General features: G+C 38.6%; 1 protein-coding gene across 2 annotated transcripts in view; it reads right to left on the minus strand.

The window, feature by feature from the left end:
* Window positions 1-22610, minus strand: part of ACAD11 (acyl-CoA dehydrogenase family member 11) — an 80862-nt gene that overhangs the window by 53108 nt on the left and 5144 nt on the right. Inside the window, exons 2-7 of one of the 2 annotated variants that reach the window (XM_014857999.3) lie at window positions 13241-13340; window positions 10761-10886; window positions 9983-10144; window positions 8232-8396; window positions 1032-1173; window positions 549-670 (exon numbers count right to left, since the gene is read on the minus strand). In XM_014857999.3, the coding sequence (XP_014713485.3) occupies window positions 549-670; window positions 1032-1173; window positions 8232-8396; window positions 9983-10144; window positions 10761-10886; window positions 13241-13340 (817 nt within the window). The remainder of the gene's footprint in view (window positions 1-548; window positions 671-1031; window positions 1174-8231; window positions 8397-9982; window positions 10145-10760; window positions 10887-13240; window positions 13341-22610) is intronic. The other variant, XM_070493191.1, reaches the window with a different exon arrangement.

Here is a 22610-nt window from a genome sequence, read left to right on the forward strand (position 1 = left end):
AATTTATGCTCAATTTACTCTCAAAGTTAATCACATAAATATGACAATAATAGAGAATGGAAAATTTTACTCACCTATTCACTCAAAAACATATATTAAGAGGCTACTATATGCTAGGTACTATATGCTAGGCTTTGGGAAATAAAAAGATAATTCTTTCTTCATCATCAGCCCTGGTTAATAAGTGGTTTTACAGTCTGAAGCAGACATCATCAAAAGATTTTAGCTGTTTCTTACATTAGATAGTCAGGAAATAACCAATTCTCACATGCTTTTCTCTTTGTCATTATGAATTTCTCTCTCCCTTCCTCCATCTTTTAAGTTTATTATATCAAAAGTGATAACATATTTTGCTATTCAACTTTTTCCCTTGCCAAGTTCCTATTGTGTAAATTCTGGATTTATATTTTATTCATGTCTGGTATTTGTCATTGTGAAAAGCAAAATGATCTAAGGATAAAAAATATAAAACCCCTGAAGACCAAAAATTATTGTTAATATTACAGTAACAAATAATGGTGAAACACATGTTAAAAACAATTACTTACCTGTGCTATTCCAGCCATTTTAAAATGTGAAAGGGCAAGAAAGAAATTCCAGTTAGGAAGAATAGAATTAATTCCCCTACAGTGGCAATATATTGAAATTAGTTCTTCCATTGATGGAATCCCTATAAAAACAGAACATACTATAAACTTTAATAAAAATGTCATGGTGAATATTTCAAAATGTCATAATATTGCAATATGTATATAAAACTGACTATAATAATCACTAATCCACAGAACAAAACATGCTCTAAACGTTCGTTTCCAAAAGAATATCATACCCAAAGGATTTCATTTTGTCACAAATTACTAAAAGTGGAATGCTACATTTAGAAAAATGAATAACAACTAAAATGATTTGGAAACATTTCAAGAAAGAAATGAAAGCTATTCACCTAAAATTACAATATAATCCTACTTTTTAATTATGAAGAATAATAATTTTATATTAGTAGCAATTTAGGCAACATTAGGTTTTCCTACCTTTGTTTTCTTGCAAATTAGAAATTTGATTTATCAGTGGAACTCTCCTCGGCCAAAAGCAGAACATGGTGAGATAAGCTAAGTCTGTCAAAGGATGACCAATGGTTGAAAGCTCCCAATCCAGTACAGCTATAACTCGAGACTGCAATTAAAAATAAAAAGGTTTTAACATATTATATCCAAAACAACTAAAATAAGAAAATAAATGAAATATAATACATTCTACCAAAAGCAAATCTGAGACTGTAGTTTGCAGTGTTTACCCACAGTGGCACATCTCATTTATCAAATACCTAATTAGCCTTAACTGTGAAGAGCCAAGTCCTCTGGTTCCATTACTGGCCATCATTTCTCCTGCATTTTACTTTACACAGCCTAATATCTCTACTAATGAGCAGGCAAAAGCAGTTGAAACTTCTCAACTTGTAGTAACTGTGGTGAATAAGAAATTCTAAGAATTACTTGTAAGTTAAGAATCTATGCTATGCCATATATAATTAAGAGTTTGCTCTGGTGGTGAATCTTATTACATAAAAATATTATGCCCTTCTGGCAATAGCAATTTTTCAATTAAGTTATTTCATGCTACAGGTAAAAGTATAATTGTTATAGAAGATGCTATTTGTTTTATGAAAACAAAGTCCACTATTACATAGCAACATGATAAAAGTCATGTAATTTGGAAACAACAAAACAGAAAGCTTTCCTCATTCTACCTGGTAACAATATGTATAAAAGGAATATGTGGGGGCGCAGCAGTTAAGTTCGAACGTTCCACTTCTTGGCGGCCTGGGGCTCGCTGGTTCGGATCCTGGGTGCGGACATGGCAACTCTTGGCAAAAGCCATGCTGTGGTAGGCATCCCACGTATAAAGTAGAGGAAGATGGGCATGGAAGTTAGCTCAGGGCCAGTCTTCCTCAGCAAAAAGGGGAGGATTGGCAGGAGTTAGCTCAGGGCTAATCTTCCTCAAGAAAAAAAGGGAATATGTATCTTTCTGTACGGGACATTTAATTGTAACTATAAAGAGAAAAAGCTATTTGCAGAATAATATGTATAATATGATCCTATTTTTTGTTTAAATAAAAAGGTTATAAATGAATACTCAAAGTTGAAAGGACATACACCAAGCTGATAGCAATGGCTTGGTTACTTCAACAGACTGAGGCAGAAGGGATGGGGTATAGGGAGGGAACCTCCAGTGGAGGGTTCTGTATGGAGGAGTGACACGATAGGATTTGTTTTAAGAGTCACTCTGGCTGTTATGTTCTGAATAGACTGTAGGGGGACCAGTGAGGAGGCTACAGCAATAATCTAGACAAGACTATCCAAGACAGATAAAATAGCAGAACTCATTTGGGCACTGCAAGTTACTGGGTGTCATGCCTCTCTGTAACTTTGTGTGTGCTTGCACTTCCTTGTTCCTCTGGCACACTCACACACATTACTGTAGCTTTGTGGAAAAACGTGGACTTTGGGATCAGACAGACCTATATTCAAATCCTAGCTCCATCATTTACTGGCTGTGTAACTTTGGACAAGCTGGTTAACCTCTCTGATCCTCAATTTTCTCAGCCATAATATATACCTCTTGCATAGTGTTAGTGTGAAGTGGAAATGAGGGCAGGTAGCATGTGTGTTTTGTTTACCAGTTCCTAGCAAAGCACCTGGCACATAGTAGGTGGCCAATATGTAGTCATTCAATGAGTAAGTATAGCAGGCAATCAAAAATTTGCTATCATGACTATGGGAAAAATTGATCACTTTATGATTTTGACTTTATAAGACCGTTTATCCACTTTGTAAGACCTTTTATTATTGTGGTTCTATTGTATTATAAATTGATATACTAGTTAGATTTGTTAAGCTAAAAAAAGGAATCATGTGCAATTTTCTCTATACCATTCTATTTGTTTCTATGTTCTTAACATTCAAAGAAAAGACGATGAGACAGTTATGCTATAAACATTTACTTTTTTTCAATGAAAATTGGGAATCTTCTCTAGAGTTAAGTTTCTCAAGATATCCGAAACATTTTTTAGGTAACTACACAAAGTTATAAAACAATGGCCCATGAGAAAAGTTGATGGTTCATCAAATTGTATCAATTAGCAAAAATTAATTAGTGATAATTTATTAGAATCCTGTCTATGCCTCTTTGTGTAGAGTTTTAAAAAGCTCAGCATAACTGTTAGTGGTTGAAATGACTGCCTACTAGTTCATCTTGCTGCTAAAGAACTTATTCATAAAATAATTTCTGACAGTTTTCCTGAAACCTCAGCACAGCCGAAAGCTTTCATTTTGTCGATTATCTTCTACATTGAGTTTTATTTTTCTTTGTATGCTTTTTGCACTACTGAATTTTATTAACGTATATATTACCTTTTCAAAACAAACACATACAATCCAACAGGACAAACAGTAGATGAAGAAGGCAGGGAAGAAGTCAACAATAGCACAACCAGCAGGACCTACAACTAAAACATACAACTATGTACTGGGGGCTTTGGGGAGAAAAAGAAGAAAGAAAGAAAAAAAAAGACCGGCAACAGATGTTAGCTCAGGTGCCAATCTAAAAAAAAAAGAAGTTAACAATATATATCTTAATAAAAAGAAGAAACTAGGAGTAAGGTTATTACCTAAAATTGAATGTCATAGGTCATACGTAGTTGTTAGTCTGGACAGTAAAATTTGCTCTGAGTTTTCTATGGACAAAATGAAGTGTGAAGCATAATCAGTCACAACGTTTATAGCGTATGTAGATTAAAAACAAAGCAGCTGCTCAAGAGTGACAATTTTTCTCGGCAATAAGACTTAAGAAAAATGCCACCCATCAATCTGCTTGAAGGAGATACTGTGTCGAGGGCTGAAATGTCTTCAAAAGCATCAAGAGAATTTCAAGGGCCGTGTAATCCCCAGAAAGGAGCCTGTGCCAGAAAGTGACTAAAAGGACAAAAATGAGTCAAGTAGAAGGCAAGACCATATGCTGAGAGTGGGAGTCTAAATGAGAAAAGCAACTTGAGAGTTTGAGAAGGATGGAAAAGATTTGAAAAAACCATTAAAAAAAAAGTCACTGATTTTACAAAGAGATTAAGTTATAGGCTAGATGAAATTATGCACCATAAATACATATTTATTTATGTTAACCTGACTTCATGACTTTATTCTGCAGCAAAAATGTGATGACCAAAATACAAATGATCAGGGCTGGAGACTGTGTTAAGTCAAGAGGTGAGCAGATTCTGGAATAAGTGATCTAGGGTCAGGAAACTTTATAACTCATGTATCTTTCATACGTCCACAGTCAAAAACATTATTCATTCAATTGACAATAAAGGTAGGTTTTGAAATGATTAATCATGCCAATGGGCCAGGCAGGATAAGAAGTCAGATGAAGTCATAAAGGGCTCACAGGTTCTAAAGTAAGAGCAATCGAATTTGCAGCGTCTCAGGGGAGGTATGTGAAAGAACTAAGAGAAGGAGAAGGTAAAGAAGGTGTGGCCACAGACAAGGGGCTTCATTTCTAGATCACTGAAGTTGACTGGTTCCAGGGGAGATGAGAAGCAGCCCAGTGTAGAAGGAATTATACAGCATCGGGACTCTATAGGCCAGAGTTCAAAACCCAGCTTTACTACCAAAGGGCATGTACTAAAGAGTATTTAAAAACTATCTGTAAAGCAAAAGGGTTGAAGAAAATCCAATCCTTATGTGTTTTCTAGCAATAAAATTAAATTTTATAATTATGCTTTTATAAGTAAATCGACATTTTAGAGACAATGGGGGAAATTAAAAAGAAAAAACCATAAAAATACAAGTTTTGTTTTCCATATCAAATCATTTTTTTCTTCATAATATGTAAAAAACTGCAAGGTAGGTAACTTCAGAAGAACTAGTGTGCATATATTTGTTATCTGAAATACACCTGACTACTAATTAATGAATATAGAGGAACTATCTATGGGTTTATCGGTTTCTAATTGAATGTAGTTCTTTCAAGTTGAAATGGCAAGAGGCACATTAAACTCCAAAATCTTAAACACTTCTCTGCCAGATGAGTAAGATTTATATTTAGAAAATTAACAATATTTTCCAGGAAAACTGGATTCCTTTTAAACATCACAGTGAGGATGTTGCACCATGGAAATACTCGCTCAAACACGCTTCAAATACTTTACATATGAGTAACTGGTAAATAACTAGGGCCTGTCAGACCCTTTAGTAAACCTTTACTGGCTTACCACACACATTCCTGGAAGGTTTACCATTTAAAACTGTTTTTGTTTTATTTCTTAGTTGTTGTGTTTTCTGATGACAAAAATAAAATATGCTGTTGTTTGGGGAAAAAAACAAAACCTCAAACATTACAGAAATGCACAACTTATAAATCTCCTATGATTCCATCCTCTACAACCACTGTTTAAGTTTTAGTACATATTATGAAAGATTTACTTTTACCTTAATATTTTTCTGAAGAATGGCACTTGATAGGCAGTCTTAGAAAAGTAGAATAGAAAAACAGCGGGGGAAAAGAAGAGAATTGAAGTTGACCATAGCTGTCCAGGTACCAGTTAGTAGCTCCCTATCAATTACTTCATTTTGGCTCCCCAGAAACCCTGAAATTGTGGTATCCCCCCCCCAATTTAAACGGCACACAATGTCAGTTTCCTGGCTTTGATAATAGATTATAATGGTGTGAGATCCATTTGGGGAATCTGGATGATGGGTGCACAGGACCCCTCTGTACTATTTTTACAACTTCTTTTGAGTCCATAATTATTTCAAAATAAAAAGTTAAAATAAAACCTGAGGCACAGCGAGGGGTTAAATAATTTTCTTCAAAGTCACACTGCTAGAGAATAAAAATTAAGTATAAATATATGAGATAAAATAGTTACATAGTGATTACCTAAATCAAGTCTTTCAACATAGATTGAGTAAGAACAGTCACTGCTTTAAAGGAGCTCCTAGTCTAATAGGTCCTCATTTAATGAGCATCTGCTATCCAGATTCTAGATGCAAAGGTAAGAAAAAATTAAAGATGTAATCCTTACCCTCAAAGGAAAAATAAAAAGCTTTCAATTATATCCTAGGAATACATACAGGTGAGCACATAATACACATATTCAATTTGCTATAATCCAGGGACTGATTTCCCAATTTGTGGAGTGCCTTCATGAAAAAAGAAACATAGTCTAATTTCCTATTTACTTATGAAATTTTAAAAATGAAGTGGAAAAGATAAACTATTGACTAAAATTAAATTTTGAAGTTTCGTAGCTCTTACTGCCGGTCCACGGTGGGTACCTTTCCCTCCTTGACTGCTCTTACAGTTCACTTCGTATGATATACTTTAGCACCTGGGTATATATTGTTGTCTGCTGTTACCTGAGTATCTTTTCTCTCCATCTGTATTTTGAGCTCATTAACAACCGTATTTCCTTTCCAACTCCATGTTTCAGAGCACATTGTTGGTAATGAATAAATCTAGTTGACTTACACTCTGCCAACCACATGTTACTTCCATAAAAAATTAGCTACAATATTTATAGGAGGCAGAAATTGATTAAATTAGATTTAACTAATAATTATGGGATTACTGGGTATAAACTAGAAGAAATTTTACTAGCTACCATATAGCCCTACAACAGTAAAAGATAATGACATATGTAACAAGTTAGTGCTGCAGCGAAATAGCTTAAAGCTATGCCTCTGCCAGTTGTTTCTTTTTAAAAAAAAGTCTCTCCCCAACTATTGCATATTCTGCTTGTCTAAAGGAAGATGATACCTGTTTGGCAACTTTAATCCTGTAAGAAATGATGTTCTAAAATGAGATTAAATCTAAAAAAGGAATTACTGTTTGTTACTTACTATGGTTTGCCATTACTTTCAGCATATTATGAGTAATTCTAACATTTAAACATCGTGGTAGACAACACATAATTCAGGAGATCTGGGTCTGAATGTTTCCTTCCTTCCTTGAGTAACGAATAGAAAAGTACTGTTGTTACAGATCACAAAGAGGGCTCTGACTTATTCAAAGATAGGCTCCTAAAATATTAATGAATTAAATTATATAGATCAAATATAGGCCAGATCCTGCTATGTTTTAAGGCATAAACTTTTACAATATTTCCAGGTTATAAATTAGCATTCTTTAATTTTCCTACTCTATATTTAACAAAGTTAGAATTCAGAATTCATCAGTGCCATTAACAAAATTACACACACATATGTAATTATATGTACATAATTTTATATCCAAATTGACTTTTATATGAAAAATTTTCTTGCTGGTGAATGTACTCATACGTCTTTATATTCTATTTCAGCTTTCAATTGATATAGTGCTACTCTGAACTAGAACAGCAATGAAATTCATAGTGATATTTTCCTCCTGTCCTTTCCTATAGGAAAAGAACATGAAAGCCAGAAGCCTAGCACACGAACTTACAGCAACTCCTCCTGCTCTAAAACATCTTAGTATTCCGAGAAAACTAATGAACCCAAGAAGTCTTCCGCTAAGAAGTAGGATTCAGGAAACTGTCAATATTTCACAATAATGTCGGAATACTAAGTGTCTTGCCCAACAGCATACATGTCATTAGAGGAGAACTGAAGTCATTTCCTCATTCCCCCCAGACTCCTCCCGGGCCTCACTGTCTGTGCTCAGTGGAGGAGGATCATAGTTTTGATTTGTTTGAACTTTTTATAAAGATTACACTGTTTACATTTACACAGAGCAAGGTTACATTAATCTCATTCAATTCTTTCAAAGCCTCAAAAGAGGCTTTTGGAATTCTGTCCTTTCTGAGCTTATAATTATCAAGTTAAAAATTCTTTAGGAGATAGGACAAAGAAATGAAAATGAACCAGAAGAAAGGGCAGGAACACCGATACCTAGATATTTATAGTAGATGAAAAACTTCTTTGAAGAAAACAGCAACATGCATGTAAATTCCCAAATCCTTTTTAAGCAGTGAATCAGAGATCAGGATGAGACCCAGCCTCAAACGTAGGCAGCTACCTGTGCCAGAAAATCTGCAGGACTCGTTTCTAAAAGCTTCGAGTGGTGAGGACAGTCCAGACTGTAGGGGAAGAGTGGGGATCGGTTGGGCTCCTTCAGCGCTCTGTGGGGAACATCTACTTAGTACTTGTGTCCCAAATCAGACCTATTCAGTTTACTGTAAACATGGCTGACAGTACCTCTTTAGGGTGGAAAACTATGTTATCTAGTTTGAAATCGCCATGAATCAAATTTTCTTCGTTGTCATTATCTGGCAAATTTTTCATCAGCCAGTCAGACAGCTGGTTCATGGCAGGGATGTCCTGATGAGCTGCAGCTTGATATTGCTCGGTCCAGGTTGATACCTAAAGATACGTAAATAAGAAAAATGATAGAGCTGAAAGTGGAATGTAAGATCCAGCAATTCTAAAATTAAGACATAATTCAATTATATAAAATTTATTTTATTCCTAAATGCTCAAGACAATTGCCTGTAAGTAATACTCGTATCAGCATATAAACTTAAACATTTCAGTCTCTCTTCCATCTAGTTCCATTTTACTTACCTAGATATTTACTAGGGAAAAAAAATACCGGCCTAGGAATCAAGAGATGTGGGTTCTAGTCTTTATTTGGCAACTATTGTGAAAGAAAAAAAAGAACGTGCACAAACACATACACACATATACACAAATAAATAGACATAGAAAATTTCTGGAAGGGTCACAAAAAACAAGTAACTCCTGAAAAAGGGAAAATAGGGGCTAGAGAAGACAGGAGATTTTTACTTTTCATTTTAATACCCTTTCTTATTATCCATAGAATCTTCTAAATACATTACAGGCATGAGAGTTGTAAAGACTTTTTATTGGTCTTAGAATTGAAGGCAAACAAATCGACCTATTCTCAAAGTCCTCCATCAACTGAGACCATATTATTTATCTGCTTATGTCTCTCTCCCCACCCCCCAAGGTATCTCTGTTCAATTTCGTGCAGTAAACTGTGTGAGCTTTCAAATCATACAGACCTGGGTTTAAATTATGTCTAAGTCACTTATTTGTGATTACTTGGTACCTGTAAGCCTCAGTTTCCTCATCTGCAAAATGGGAGTAATCATACCTATGTCTTAGAGTTGTCACAAAGATTAAAAAACAGTAGGTCCACAACTCACCTAGCACGGGACCTGACATATAGTGAGTACTCTCTAAACATTAGTTCCCTTTTCTCTCCCCTCAGGCCCCTCAAACAGACATACGTACAAAGGGAAACTGCCCTACACATATCTGGTCTTGCTGCTCCTCTGACTTGAAATGCTCAAATTCTCTTCCCTTTCACTCTAGATGGTTTATCCTTCCTTAAATACACAGTGCAAGACATATCTCTCCCAGGAAGATTTTCCCACCTAAGCAAGGGCATATTGACATCTCCCCTCTGAATGGAACAACTCTCCTGATGAGCACTCAACAATTTACTACTACATTACATAGTGTTTTATACCATTTTCAAGTTTCATGTGAATGAGATTCATATATAGGTCTCTCGAAAAATGACCATAAGTTCCTTTAGGGAAAGAATTTATTTCTATTTTCTTGATGTTTAACACAGTACCCAGCATGTATTAAATGCATGGTCATGCTTAATAAATAGCATTAACCTAACATAAAAAGGTAAAACTGTACAGAAAATATATTGGTAAATTAAGTGAAGGGGCTGAAACAGCTTTAAATTTGCATTCATGAACATGCTGCCAGTTACAGAAAATTTTGCTGAACAAAACCTGATCTAAAAATATAAAATTATTTTATGCTTAAAACAAGTCAATCTGAAGGCTGATATTAAAAGTCACAGTCAAGTTTCAGAAAAGTATAAAATAATAAGTCTTTATTTTGACTAATAATGTATATTATTTCCAAGAACTTGAGCCAAGGAGCTCTTTAAGTGGAAGTATTACCTGTCTTTTGCAGTACCCAGCACCTCTGCCATATCCTTCCAGCTGCAAGGACTGTATATTCAAGGAATGTAACCGAGCCAAGGTTTCTACCATGGCCACATATATGGCTGAGCGTTCTGCTGGGCTAACTCCAGGAATTGAGAAATCACGAAAGATTCGACCCTTTGTAATGGAAAGAATTACAACAGAAAATTTAAAACAAAATAAATCTTTTCATACCAATTATTTGCCATGTCGTCATCCCCTAGTGCCTACAAAAAATATTAGGGTAACAGTTTTGCAACCAAAACCAATCTTTTGTAGAATATGTTAGAAAAACATTCATTTGTGATGTTTAACATGAGTATATACACTCAAGGGAAAATACAAGGATATGCCAAAATGAACTTAAAGGACAAAAACTACTCTCAAGTTACGTTAAAAAAAATTTTAAAGGATTTGAATTGATTGTTCTTAATGAATTGATTTTCTATTTGGAGTAGTTTTTCTCCCCTACCATCTGAGCAGTTTGGTTATTGCCATTGCCATGACATATAGCTCTTTACTGACACCTAGAGGAAAATTTAAGAATAAGTCAATATGCCCTAATTATTAAATTTGTTCCTAGTCTATTTCATCCCTTCCACATTTGCGTGTGCTCAAATTAAAATGAAAGTTTAAGCCCTTTTAAAGAAAACTAATTACCTAAAATGTCGACTAACAAACTATAGTTTATTAACATCTAATTTCATAATTAAAAATAAAAGCAACAACAAAGTAAGATTACGTGTTAATTTACCTGCACATGTTCCATTATGTAAAATTCTGTTCCAATGACAGAAGCATCGTTGCAGTACAATAAAGGCTTAGGAACAGGGAATCCAACTGAAAACAAAGCTTTCTGGACTTTAAATTCTCTATCAATCTAAATAAGATGATGGATTATTAAAAATCAGAAACACAGAAATTTAATAACTATTTGTGAGCTAAATTAAGGCTAGAAATCAATTTTAACAAGTATCAACAAATAATCCAAACAATAACAATTTCCTTAAAGGTAGTCTTAGTGTAATTATTATAATTATAAATTAGGCCAGCACTAAAAAGGGTAATTTAATTAGGCTAAAATGATAGGCACATGTGTGGGGCTTAATCCTGGCTCTGGTAATACAATGGGAACAGTTCCTGACCACAATATTTCACAGATATTATCATAAAAACATTTCTTTGTTCTCAGCGGTTCTCTGCTCACTGGCTCACTCTTCCTCTCTCTCCATCTCTCTTTCTCTCTCATGGCTACCAAGGATGCACAGGCAAGTCTTTAATGTTCTGGGCACAGTTAGCTCCAGGATGCTGGGGGAGGCCAGTGGGTGCGGTAGAAGAGAAAAGCACCTGGTCCTTCTGGACATCAGTGGAGGTACTTGTTTGCAAGGCAGGGGTACAGGGATCCTTCCTGGTATCTGGGGCTGCTGTGGAGCTCAAGATAACTATTGGGAAAGGAGGCAATGAGAAGCAAGCTGGTACTGAAGCAGGAGCCCAAATAAGAAAGTGAGAAGGGCCTTCTCAAAAAGGACAGATGTATGGACTTATCACTCAGGACCCGATGACACAGCTCACAGCAGATCTGTGATGCCAACTCATCTGCATGCAACGTCCCCTTGCCCCAGACTCAGGTAGTGGTGACTGATCACTTCAAGGAGAAGAAACAATGAAGCTCACTTTGACAGCAGGGACAAAGCAGCTGCTGCTGCAATAACTAGAGCAGGGAAGTGACTAAACCCATGACGAAGGTGAGAGAAGCCACCAATGGCTATAGAAAGAAGTGTTTATAAACCACTCTGGTGCTGGGAGATGGGGGTGGGGTGGCAGTAGGGACAAAAGGGTTAAGGAATCATAAAGTGGATGGCAGTATGGGAACACTGCTTTTTTCAGTGTAGACTTGGGAAAAATGAAGGGAATGGAAATAAAGTACTCCAGATCCTTGGGCTGAGAGCATTATGCTATGTTCTGATGTCTTCCGGTAGGCTGTTATAAAGAAGAGAGACAAACAGAGCTGTCTGTGGGGGCATAAATCTCTAGGGATTCTCCTTCAGCAGTGCCACACTGAGGCTTAATACAAGTTACCCAACTTTTTTGATCTTAGGCATTCAAGTTACTTCATGCTTCTGGGAATATGATATGGGGCCAAGAAAGTCAGAATCTGCCTTTTCCATTACTATGATATTAAGCCCACCCCTCAATGCCCTTTCTCATCTGGGCCTGGGAAGCATCTGTTATATATAATTATAATAGAACCCTAAATATGCATAGTCCCTTTAATGTTCTCCAGGACTTTAATTTCTGTCCTCTCCTATTCTCTTCTCTAAAAACCCACAGAATATCTGTTTTCTGAAAATAGACTCAATTTTTTTTTCTTTTTGAGGAAGACTAGCCCTGAGCTAACTGCTGCCAATCCTCTTTTTGCTGAGGAAGACAGCCCCAACAGACTCAATTTTTAACAAAAGTCTTTATAATTCTCACTAGGTCTAATATTTAGAGAATATTATAAAATGGTTGTTCAAATATTTCTTTTTATCACCAAAAGATCAGAGGATTTTTATAGCAAATATATTAAAATAATTCAGTGAGTAGATATTGTTATAAGCTATAATAATGTGCTTTTTAAAACATAATCTAGGGGCTGGCCCAGTGGCGCAGCGATTAAGTTTGCACGTTCTGCTTTGGTGGCCTGGGGTTCGCCGCTTCAGATCCCGGGTGCAGACATGGCACTGCTTGTCAAGCCGTGCTGTGGCAGGCATCCCACATATAAAGTGGAGGAAGATGGGCACAGATGTTAGCTCAGGGCCAGTCTTCCTCAGCAAAAAGAAGAGGATTGGCAGCAGATGTTAGCTCAGGGCTGATCTTCCTCAAGAAAAAATCAAAAACAAAAAGACAATTTAAATATATAACCAAAATACAAAACATCTATAAATGAGTAGCACTGAAAATATTCACTGGATAACTATTTCTAGCCAACTGTACAAGAAGGAATCAAATCCACAAAAGGACTTGATGGTGTTCAAGATTAATAGCCCAAAGATAGTTTTGGATTTCAATCTCAAATTCTTTTTAAAAACAAAAAGGGGGGATAAAATTCAAGTGAAATTTTTATCTAAGAAATAAAATGCATTTTCTATTATTTAATAATTATGACATGACTTTTAAAAGCAATTATTTTTGTGTGCATAAAATGCATTTCTTTGTCAACAAAGAATTCATCATTGCACTTGTACACCATACCTTATGTGCTTTAGGAAGAAGTGAGCCAGGTGGTTTTTTTCTGAGCACATATGCTTGAAAGCCCTTCTGGAGATAAAAGGTTGGGTTGGACTGTCCTGATCTAGGTAATAGCAGGGAAAAGATCAATTACAAAGACACATTTTCCTTCTTCTCCAAATCCTACTGAAATGTCAGAAGAAACACAAAATGAAAATAAATCCATTTCAATGCCCTAAAGCCCAAAGGGTTGCTACCAGCCACTCAGAAGATGAGTTTTTGGATGATACAGAGCAGATGGTGACACAGTGGCAGCTGGAGAATCTACAATCTGCACAGGTAGAAGGGAAGACCTCACTCCCTGCTTGCAAATCATGAGTTTTATCAAAAGTACCCCTAGAACAATGCCTAGATCTAAGTAAAGAAAGGCTGGTGGAAGAGATTTTAGGTGATCAGTCAGAAAACTAATTAAAAGACGCTGGAACAGCTGGGTTAGTGTCCCCTCATCTGCAGTTGGAGAGAGAATCCCTACATGCATCACCAAGGTTAGCACACAAGTGCACTTTTCTACAATGGGAATTCTGATAAGAAAGGCCCTAGAGAAGACATCTGGGCCAGGGAAATGAAACAGTGTCCCAGGTAACTCAGTCACCAGGGCACTGGCTTTCCCTGCCAGGTGAACAGAAATTCTCACGTGGCCTAAGGAAACACTCCAGTTAACAAAACTATTCAATCTACACCTTCATTTACAATATGGACAGTTTTAATATCCATGCCAATCTTCCTCCATTTTGTGTGTGGGTTGCCGCCACAGCATGACCGTCAATGAGTGGTACAGGTCCACGGCCAGGAACTGAACCCAGGCCGCTGAAGCAGAGCACACCAAACTGAACCACTAGGCCATGGGGCCGGCCCTAGAATTACACAACTTTTAAAGAATCCAACAGCATAAAAGAGAGGTCTTAAACTAAATACACAGAAGAATCAGTTCCTGAGGTAACAGGTAATAGGGGAAAGTAAAAAAAATAATTTTTTCTGAAATTTCTCCCTAGGCCTCCAGTTTCCATCAGTAAAGAACAGTAGTGCAGATTGAATGCAGCAGCAGCTCCAGTGTCTCCATCTTTCTTCCACAAGCCAGACCCATCCTCTTTAGCTATCTTGTCTATCTATCGAAGCTAGCTATCCTATTCATCTATCGAAGCTAGATATCCTACTTATCTATCGAAGAGCTCTGATCCCAGCACCATTTAATCCCGTGTGGGTGCCTTTTAGGATAGGAAAGTGGAGATCCTTGCCAATGGTCGGAAATGGGCCACCTCATGCGTTGTCTGTCTTGACATGGGCCAATTTATCCGTGATGCTCCAAAGAGTCAAGTTGCAATGAACTTTACCAAAACATTTTTTTTAAAAGATTTTATTTTTTCCTTTTTCTCCCCAAAGCCCCCCAGTACATAGTTGTATATTCTTCATTGTGGGTCCTTCTAGTTGTAGCAGGTGGGACGTTGCCTCAGCGTGGTTTGATGAGCAGTGCCATGTCCGTGCCCAGGATTCGAACCAACGAAACACTGGGCTGCCTGCAGCGGAGCGCACAAACTTAACCACTCGGCCACGGGGCCAGCCCCCCAAAACATTTTTTTTGATGCCAAACGTCTGATTGTATGCATTTTTGATGATGCAGTCATATATGCGGCTCTGGCCTTTCATGATGGTAAATGACTCAGATGAAATATAAAACTAAAAACTTATCTTTGAGTTACCATATGACCCAGCAATCCACTCCCAGGTAGAGAACTGAAAACATGTTCACACAAAAACTTGTACAAGAATGTTCACAGCAGTACTATTCACAAGAGCCAAAAAGTGGAAACAACCCAAATGTCTACCAGCAGATGAATGGATAAACAAAATGTGGTATAGCCATACAATGGAATACTACTGAGCCATAAAAGGAATGAAGTTCTGATACATGGTACAACAAGGATGGACTTCGAAAACATTATACTAAATTAAAAAAGCCAGCCACAAAAGGCCACATATTATATGGTTCCATTTCTATAAAATGTCCAGAATATGTAAATCTGTAGTGACAGAAACTAGACTAGTGGCTGCTAGGGGATGGGAGGAGGGGGGAATTGGGAGATAAGGATTTCTTTTTGGGGTGATGGAAGTGTTCTGGAATTAGTGGTGATGGTTGCACAACATTGTCAACATACTAAAAATGACTAAATTGTACACTTTAAAATAGTTAAAATTTTGAATTTTATTTAACATGAATTTTATCTCAAGCCCCTTCCCCCCCCCCCCCCAATCAAACTAAAAGCTTCTCCTCTGAGTGAGAATCTACCATGGTTCTAAAAAAGAACCCCCCCACAAAATGCAGAAGTCCACTCTGGGAAGATCATCACCAACACTGTGAACACAGTACTGGATAAATTTAAGCACTCCAAGTATCAGGCCACCATAGAGTCTGGAACCCATTGATGATAGCAATATAAGAATCATCAATGAGCCAATGGTCATAACTATTGTTTAGAACTTGGACAAGACATTTGGTGCTAAGAGGTGGTACTTTTGATTTGTCCAAGCTTAACCAACAAGGATGGAACTTTTGCATTTAAGTGTGCCGTTAGGAACACTTGCTTGTTTGGAGAAGACTTTGACTAGACAATCGATCTCACAAGACTCTAACAGGCCACTCTCAGCACTGGTTCACTTGGAAACATACAAAGACAGGAAATACAGTAGGTCAGCAGGGCAGAATCAGGTGAGTGTCTTCAGTGGAGTCCTCACAGTAATCCATGTAGCAGTCTAGAATCTACTGTATGACATCTGTTTCCCTTTGGGGACAACTCAGGTTCCAAGGAATGAGACCACAATGATCTCGAGAGTGAGTATGAGTGCCCCTGTGTCTTAGAAGCCTCATCCTCCACAGGAGCCATTATCTCTAGTAGCAATTCTCTGGGCACAGCTTCCAGGGTCCCAGCAAGGGACCTGATCAGTTGTAAGAACTCACTACACTTAGGCAAGTCCAAAGTATCCCACCAGATACTTATAGTTCATTTACAGGCCTGTCAGTTCAGATGCAGTTTATCAATTAGATGTTATTTTTACTACAAGTAATGTTGCCTGGAAACACGGTTGACATGCCACCTTTACCAAGTTTCCAGAGTAACAGAGTAGAAAGTTAATTTAATTTGTCCACAGAGAAGGAGAACAGAGTTTTTAACCCTTTATTTACATCATGCTAGACAAATCTCAGACCCATGACATCATCCTAGCAGGTGGCTCTATCTGCATCTCCAAGCTTAGAAACTTAGAAATTCCTACAGGATTTTTTCAACAGGAAGAAATTGAAAAAAAGCATTAATCCTGATAAGGATGTTACTTGTGTTTGCAGGTATGTTGGCAGCCATCTTGTCCCTTGTCCAGAGATAAATTTGAAAATATTCAGGATTTACTGCTCTTTGACATCACTCCTTTTCCTTTGGTATTGAAACCACTGGTGGAGTCACAACTATTCTGATCAAGTGCAATATCACAACAGTTCATACAAAGCAGACTTAGACCGTCACCATCTACTCTACAATCAGCTTGGTGTGCTCATTGGGGTTTATGAAACTGAGTGAGCAATGATAAAGGATAACAACTTGCCAAATTTGAACTCACAGGCATCCCTCCTGCACCCTTTGGATTTCCACAAATTGAAGTAACTGTTGATATTTATGCCAATAGCATCTCAAATGTATTTGCTACAGATAAGAAATCAAGAAAAGAGAAGAAGATTAAAAAACTAATGTCGTAGTGTTTGAGCATGGAAAACACTGAGTATATGGTCCAAGAGGCTTAAAGGTACACAGCTGGAGATGAGAAGCAGAGAGGCAAAATAGCCCCTAAGAACTTGCATCAATCCTATGTTTTCAACAATAAGGCCACAGTGGAAGATGAGACATGTTGAAGAGAATCAAAGATGAAGTCAAACAGAAGATTCTTAAGAAATGCAATAGAATCATTGAATGGCTGGCCAAGAATCAGATTACTAAGAAGGAACAATTTAACTACAGCAGAAAGAGCTGGAGACAGTCTGAAACCCCAGCATTATCACAGTGTACCAGAGAGCAGGTACGATGCTAGGTGCTTTACTGGGGGCTCCCTGGGAGTGATGGCTTGCCTCTCTATAGGTGCCTCTTCTGGAACCATGACTGCAGAAATAGGCCAAGCTGACCAAAACACAAGATAGCACATTCCACAGAATCATGAAGTTTGAAGGACCCTAATTTGTAGGAAGTCAGTTCAGTAATAGTTTTAAAAAATCATATTTGAGCTGCTATTGAATATATTACTAGACATTTGAATACTTGAATATAGACAGGGAAAGAGGATATAACAGGTTCACTTTATCCATATGATAAATAAGTGGAAAGTGCTATTCGTGTCAGAGAACAAAGCTATTTTTAAATTGGCATTATTTGAAAAAAAAAAAAAAAAAAGCCCAGAGCACTTAGTGTAAGACTGCCCCTCCCCAGTTCCAAACACCTACCCCTTCCTATTTCCCATCACTCACAGCACTGCTGTCTTGAGACCACCAGGATTAGTCTCATTATGCTCTTTATCCCTGTTTATCAACAAAAGAAGTCCCAGATTCCCATGTCACCACTTGTCTACTGCATTCTAGACCCATAAGGCTCTGCATAGTCCCTATTTTGTCTTGTTCTCTCATGCCATCCCCCACCACCCCAGCTCCTGACACCTTTCTACTGTGCCCCTGGAGCTCTCTTTTTCAATAGCATCATCACATACAGCTTCAATCTTCTCTCTGAATGGACCCTTTACCTCTTTACTCTAACTAGAACCTGAATGTTCCATAAGGGCCCTATTTCTTCCATAGGCCTCTTAAGTGGTAGATGTTTTCCCCACATCACTCATCCAGTGGACTTGGAGATGGAGTCTGTGTCCTTCTTGATACTCACTATCACTTCCACACTCTTTGCCCTCTGTCCTGTCTAAACCACTCTCCCTCAACTTTGAATTTCATGTAACGAGATGCTACCACCCTCCACCCTTTCTTGTTGCAGTCACCTACTAACTTAGATCACTCCCTCTCATTGCCTAAGGATTTTAGCTTGATTCACTCTTATTAACACTACTCTATCCTAATTATTAATGATTTCAAAATCCACACAGATGTTCCTTCTAACAGTGAGGCCTGTCGGTTCCTTGAATTCTTCTCCTCCAGTGATTTTTCTTTTACCCTAACTCAGTCACTCATTCTGAGGGACACACCCTATACCTTATCAATATTAACAACTCAAGCACTACAAAATCCTGCTGTTTAAGTATTTCTATCTCTGAGCATAATCTCCTATCTTTCCACTCACACCCCCTAGTACCTCAATCTCAACAATCCTTCAATCTTAGGACCTACCATCCATTGATCACACTACCCTTTCACTGTCCTTCAGCTTCCCCCTCCTCTCACTATGTCCTTCCTTAATTAGCTGAAATTTGATGATCAATTACTTAACCACTCCCTTGAATACATCTTTAATACACTTGCCCTCTCTCACTTCACATTATTTGCTTGGCTTCCCCTATCCTGGTTAAATCCAACTCTTTCTCTACACTCATATAACTGAATGTAGCTGGAGAAAGAAACACACAGCCATTGAGTATTGTTTTAGGTCAGGTCTCCTAGAAGCAGATCCTGAGGGAAAGATCTGTGTGCAAGTGACTTATTAAGGAAACGCTGGGAAACCAATAAGGAATTGGAAGAAGCAGGTCAGGAAAAGGCAGAAATTCAAGCAAGGGTATGATCTGAGACAAAGTTCCTTAGGGGGTAGTTTCAGCCTGATTTCACAGTGGGGAAGGGACTCTGAAGTGTAAGTTATACCTGAGAGTTGTCTTATCTCCAAAGCAAGAATGATGAGGATTTCATACTCCTGAACCCAACAGTCATTGGTTGAGGGCCATCTTGGGCACTACAACATTCAGGGCAAAGGAAGTTCCAGTAGCCCAAGGGTGGTCCAAAAAAGTGCCATACGTGCTGGCTATTGGAAGCAAAAGCCACCAAACCAGGGTATGCATAGAAACAGTAAAAAAGGATCAAAGAGAATCTGAGGAAAGTATCAATAATATCTACTAAAATAACTGATGCAGGGTCGGTGAGCCAAGGAGTCGAAAGAAAGATTTCTCAGACTCTCAAGGTCTGGTAGTGATGAGGACCAAGGCTGAACCAGGGAGAGAAGGCGAAGGCGCCCTGGCCTACATACCAATCCATATCATCCTCCGGGAAGTAGAGGATGTCCTGATCTGATTCAACCTGACTCGTATTCAAAGTTATAGGACAACCTGATAACCAGACCCCACCTGCACTAGGACCATTTTAACAACATTTTTACATAATCCTTCCTTTGTCTTATAAAGAAATAACTCACATACCTATGCCTTATAAGTTTAACCCTAACCCTCAACCCATTGCAGCTCTTCACTGCCCATGGGTCCTGTCTCCATGCTGCAGCTCTTTGCTGCCCATGGGTCCTGTCCCCATGCAACTCCATGCTATTCTCTGAATAAAGGAGCACTACTGCCAGACCTTGAGAGTCCAAGAAATCTTTCTTTTGACTCCTCAGCTCACCGAGCCTGCATCATTTCTTCTGGTGGCCCATATGGGGATCTTGCTTCATCGGCTTGTGAGCTTAAGTTCTGGTAAGTGCCCTTTTCTTCCTTGTGCCTTTCTTTTTTTCAAGGATGGATCTAAATTCACTTCTCCATAGGGAACTTTCTTGGACAGCTGTATGAATCCACATTTCCTGCCCATGGCTACTCTATGAGGCAAACCATGGCATTCAGCCTGAAGAGAATCAGTACCTTAAGCCTGAGGGTGATGAAGAATGAATTAACTCATTCCTTCCTGTCTCTAACATATAAATTTTACATGGGCATGAGTCAACCACTTAAGTCATTAGGACAGTCACCAATCTCCAAGACTCCTATGGCAGGTTTCTTTTCCTAAGGCTGGATTGTTATCCCTCCCTATGGCTCCTGACCACACTCTGAACTGCGGGAAAGTCCCAATCAGGACTCTGGTTCAAGGAAAGTACCAAACTCTAACTTTTGGTTGAGTATGGGAACCCCTTCTTGGGAGAATAGCTCCAGGACGCAATGGGGTAGAATGTCCCCAAGACTGGCAGAAAATTCTTCACTGTTTTTCTCTATTCTTTTATCTCTGGGACCATTCACTAGGCACCTATTACTGCTAGGCATAATAGAGAAGGTATACAAGGGATGCAATGCAGGGGCATGCCCCATCACCCCTTGCTATATAAACCCCAGAGGAGGAACTATGGATAGGACACTGTCCTAGGTTCAGGGGGGATTTTCAAGGTAATAGACCCTTTTAGTTTGTCTCTCTTAAAGTTACAGTGGCCATTTTGGTCTCCTTTTGAGCCTTGCAACTGAGAAACAGAGAAATCTTCAAAGAGTCAAAGGCTCCACCCTTGGGAGTCCCCACTCTGGTTTCTGGGCCTGATCACCCTGGCGACCCCACATGTGGCACCCTCTCTTGGTGGTTGACTCATTGAGTATTTTAGCCACCTACTGAGTCAGTTATGAGGATAGGAGACCTATGATTTATTCTGTGAACTGTCCTGCTGGGGTTGTGTACCCCAGCACAGGAATCGTTGTGTAACCCTTATCTTGATACCCCTCAGGAAGAGGCCATGAGGGTGAGGCCTGATCTCTTCTCCTTTGTCTGTCTCATTCATCACCTCCTCTATTGTCACCAAGTCGAGGTTAAGTTCAGGCTGGACCTGAGCAGAACCTGGACCTTCTGTAAAATTGAAAACTTGAAAACCTTTCGCCAGAGACTTAACTCCCAACCCTGGCACTGGGAGCCCCAGACCCCTGCCCACTCCAGGCCTTTGCCGCCTGCTTCCCTGGCTTGCTTTGTGCTGGCTCAGGGACTAAGTGCCCCGGCTGAGCAGGACTTGACTAAATCTTATAACTATATTGACAGCCGCAGTCAGGCTCTGCACTGTTCTCTAGCCCACCATCAGTTGGATACTGGCTTTATTGCCGTGGGGAATGCCCCAAGCATCCCAGAGACTCACCTCTTGAGTGTATTTTAATTAACTGGAAACACTTTCAATTGGATGGGGTATGCCCCAGAAACTCCACCTTTGAGAAAACCTGAGGAGTTTCTCTGTGCCTTTGTGATGCAGTTGGACAGGCAGATCAACCTATAATGTCATTTGAGTTACAACCCAGTTTCTGAGAAACCAAGAGCAACTGTCCTTGTAAAATACTTGTAACTCTGGAAAAGCAGCTCTAGAGGTGGTTCAGGTTCCACCCCTTTCCATGATCTCAAAGAGCTTGCAAATCCTCTGGGGACTATCTAGCCCATCACTAATTCCTAAGACCGAGGGGGAGAAAAGGAAAAAATGGCCATAAGCCCTTGCCAAAAAATCTAGCATCCTGAGTGTCTTCTCCACAAATATTGGTAAAAAAGCTTAAAACAAAACTTGGATTCATAACTAGGGAGCTTTATATTACTGTACCTGATTCATGGCAGTAATTTTAAAAAAATAGCTGTAGAGATTCTGTATGTGTGTCTATGTACATTATATGTGTGTGGTATTTTACCTCCAACGGTATGACCAAAACTAAGAGCTCTAATTGCCTTAAAGTAATCCCTTACATTAATTCTAAATGTAGCAGAAATTAACCCAATGTCTTTCAAGTTAATGTGATGTGATTAACCTTTGGTAATGAAAGCTTGAGTTTGTTCATTTGATTGAAATGTTTCTTTTGACTCCTCAGCTCGCCGAGCCTGCATCAGTAGTAGTGCTCTTTTATTCAGAGAATAGCATGGGGACGGGACCCATGGGCAGTGAAGTGCTGCAAGCATGAGGACAGGACCCATGGCAGTGAAGAGCTGCAACGTGTTGAGGGGAGGGCTAAATTTATAAGGCATAAGTATGTGAACTATTTCTTACTAGACAAAGGAAAGATCATGTAAAAAAATCGTTAAAATGGTATCAGGGGAGGTGGGGTCTTGTTATCATGTGGTCATATTAACTTTAGATACGAATCAGGTCAGGACGTCCTATACTTCCCAGAGGATAATATAGATCGGTATGTAGGCCAGGACACCTTGGGCTTCTTTCCCTGGGGCAGCCTTGATCCACATCATAACTATTCTTGTTTCAAATTCATGACCATGAACCTCAAAGTGAATCCTGCCTGGCAATCATAATATATTTCCTTAGCCTGTTTATTCTCCCATGCTCTTAGATGACTGTTTCACAATTTCTCCTCTCTTCAAATCTCCAACACCTTTTCCTCCATCTTCACACTCAGCTGATTACCTAGCTTCTGATTTCACTGAAAAAATAGGAGC

The sequence above is a fragment of the Equus asinus genome, chromosome 21 (assembly GCF_041296235.1).
Source record: "Equus asinus isolate D_3611 breed Donkey chromosome 21, EquAss-T2T_v2, whole genome shotgun sequence".
In the NCBI taxonomy this organism is placed as follows: domain Eukaryota; kingdom Metazoa; phylum Chordata; class Mammalia; order Perissodactyla; family Equidae; genus Equus; species Equus asinus.